At 64.8% G+C, this 1,939-nt stretch overlaps 1 protein-coding gene across 1 annotated transcript; it reads right to left on the bottom strand.

The window, feature by feature from the left end:
- Positions 1 to 547: 547 nt before the first annotated feature.
- Positions 548 to 1,702, bottom strand: LOC123350663 (probable G-protein coupled receptor 132). The gene has a single exon (XM_044989330.1). The coding sequence runs from the start codon at positions 1,689 to 1,691 to the stop codon at positions 723 to 725; it is 969 nt and encodes a 322-aa protein (XP_044845265.1). The 5' UTR covers positions 1,692 to 1,702; the 3' UTR covers positions 548 to 722.
- Between the last annotated feature and the right edge of the window lie 237 nt (positions 1,703 to 1,939).

Raw genomic sequence — 1,939 nt, 5'->3', positions numbered from 1 at the left:
CTTGTAAGAAAAGGTTTAAAAGATGTTCATTGGTGGTTACTGCAGTGAAAGTCACCTGCAAAATTTGATGTCCAGCCCTGGACCGCACTTTAGTGTTGGGACAGTGAACGAGGGCTTATTAGCAGTTTCTCTCTTCCTGAGTGGAGACGCCCTCTTCTCAACACCATGGACCCCTCGATTTAAGTCCTCGGTGAGATGGCCTCCGTCCCAGGCAGAGAGGATCCCCCAGCCTCGCTGTTAGGGAATCATATCCTGCTTTACCCGCTCTGTCTTCATCGCCCTTCGTTGCTCTCCCTAAATAATCCTTCACCCTTTTTGGAGCACCTCCTGTCCTGCACCCCGCTCTCTGCAGAGTTCTCAGATTTAGCTCCCTCCAAGCCCCACGCAGCGCCTGGGATCCCAGCGACAGAGAGCGACCGCTCGGCCGCTGAGCGCAAGCTCCGAGGCACGGCTGTCCCCTTCCCGCAATGCCTCCGTCTATGCGGCCTCATTGGCAAGCCATCTAGTCCACCCCCTCAGCCATTGCTGGGCCCCAGACCCCTCCCCTCCAGCCTTTGGCATCCGCCCATGGCTCCCGCTGCGTCTCTTGGTGCCGTTGGGCATGGTGCTGCCGGCTTTCTCCCACGGGCGAGGCCGACGTTCCTAAGCACGTAGCTCCCCCTTCTGGTGCCACTGGGCATCCCCGATCCAGTCTCCCTCGGTCGGTGCCGTGCCAGCCCCGGTCACAAGGCCAGAGAGGCGATTGTGCCGGGCGGCGGGGCGCGCACCACGTAGCCGAACACCTTCCGTAGGTCGCCCTTGATGCTGTCGCTCACCAGGGCGTAGAGGACGGGGTCCAGGGCGCTGTTGAGGCTCGACAGGGCCAGGGCCAGGGAGAAGGGCAGGTGGAGCCGCTGCTCGAAGGAGCAGAGGGAGCAGCCGTCTAGCACCGCGGAGGCCACCGTCCGCACCAGCAGCAGCAGGTGGTAGGGGGCGAAGCAGAGCAGGAAGATGCCGATGACGCCCAGCGAGAGCCGCTTCACCTTGGCCTTCTGCCAGCCCAGCAGGGTGCTGCTGGCCCGCACCCCCTGGAAGATCTTGAGGTAGGAGACCGCCAGGACCAGCAAGGGCAGCGCGAAGCCGGCGGCCACCCGGAAGTAGTTGAACCGGGCCACGCCGGGCTGCAGCGGGTAGCTGTCGTAGCAGGAGGCGTTGGCCGGCTCCGGGGAGCGCAGGGCGATGCCCACGTGGAAGGTGAAAACCAGCATGGCCACCAGGGCGCTGGCGACGGCGGCCGAGCGGCGGCTCCGCAGGCCCAGGGAGCGGAGCGGGTGGGCCACGGCCAGGTAGCGCTCCAGGGAGATGAGGCAGAGGAGCAGGACGCTGACGTACATGTTGGAGTAGAAGACGAAGCCAGCGGCGTGGCAGGCCAGGCTGCTCAGGGTCCACCGGTGCCCGCGCCACACGTACAGCATCCAGAGCGGCAGGGTGAACAGGTAGAGCACGTCGGAGGCGGCCAGGCCCAGCAGGTAGACGGCCAGCACGTTGCCCAGCCGCACCTGCTGCAGGATGGGCCACAGGGTCAGCGCGTTGGTGGCCAGGCCGAGCAGGAAGACGACACCGTAGAGAGAGACCACCAGCTCCTGGCCAACCTGGAAATCCACCCCGCAGCGCGAGGCGTTGGACGGGCAGGGGGCGCTGGCGTTCAGCATGGTGCTGGGGGCGGCGCTGCAAAGAGAGAGCGGGTCTTAATAGCAGTGGGCTACCTCCACCCCCACCCCCCATCAACGGTGTCTTCAGAGCACACGTGCTGTCTACACACGGAGCAGGGCTCGTCCCCGCCAGCAGGGGGCAGAACACACACACACACGGAGCAGGGCTTGTCCTCTCCAGCAGGGGGCAGCACACACACATGGAGCAGGGCTTTGTCCCTGCCAGCAGAGGGCAGCACACACACACA

This window comes from Mauremys mutica, chromosome 15 (assembly GCF_020497125.1).
Source record: "Mauremys mutica isolate MM-2020 ecotype Southern chromosome 15, ASM2049712v1, whole genome shotgun sequence".
Lineage (NCBI taxonomy): Eukaryota > Metazoa > Chordata > Testudines > Geoemydidae > Mauremys > Mauremys mutica.
Note: the sequence above shows the minus strand (reverse complement) of the source record. Positions and strands in the feature narration are given on the sequence as shown.

Bases quoted from the DNA above. Each gene is read 5' to 3' on its own strand.
- LOC123350663 (XM_044989330.1), bottom strand. From the start codon at position 1,691: ATGCTGAACGCCAGCGCCCCCTGCCCGTCCAACGCCTCGCGCTGCGGG.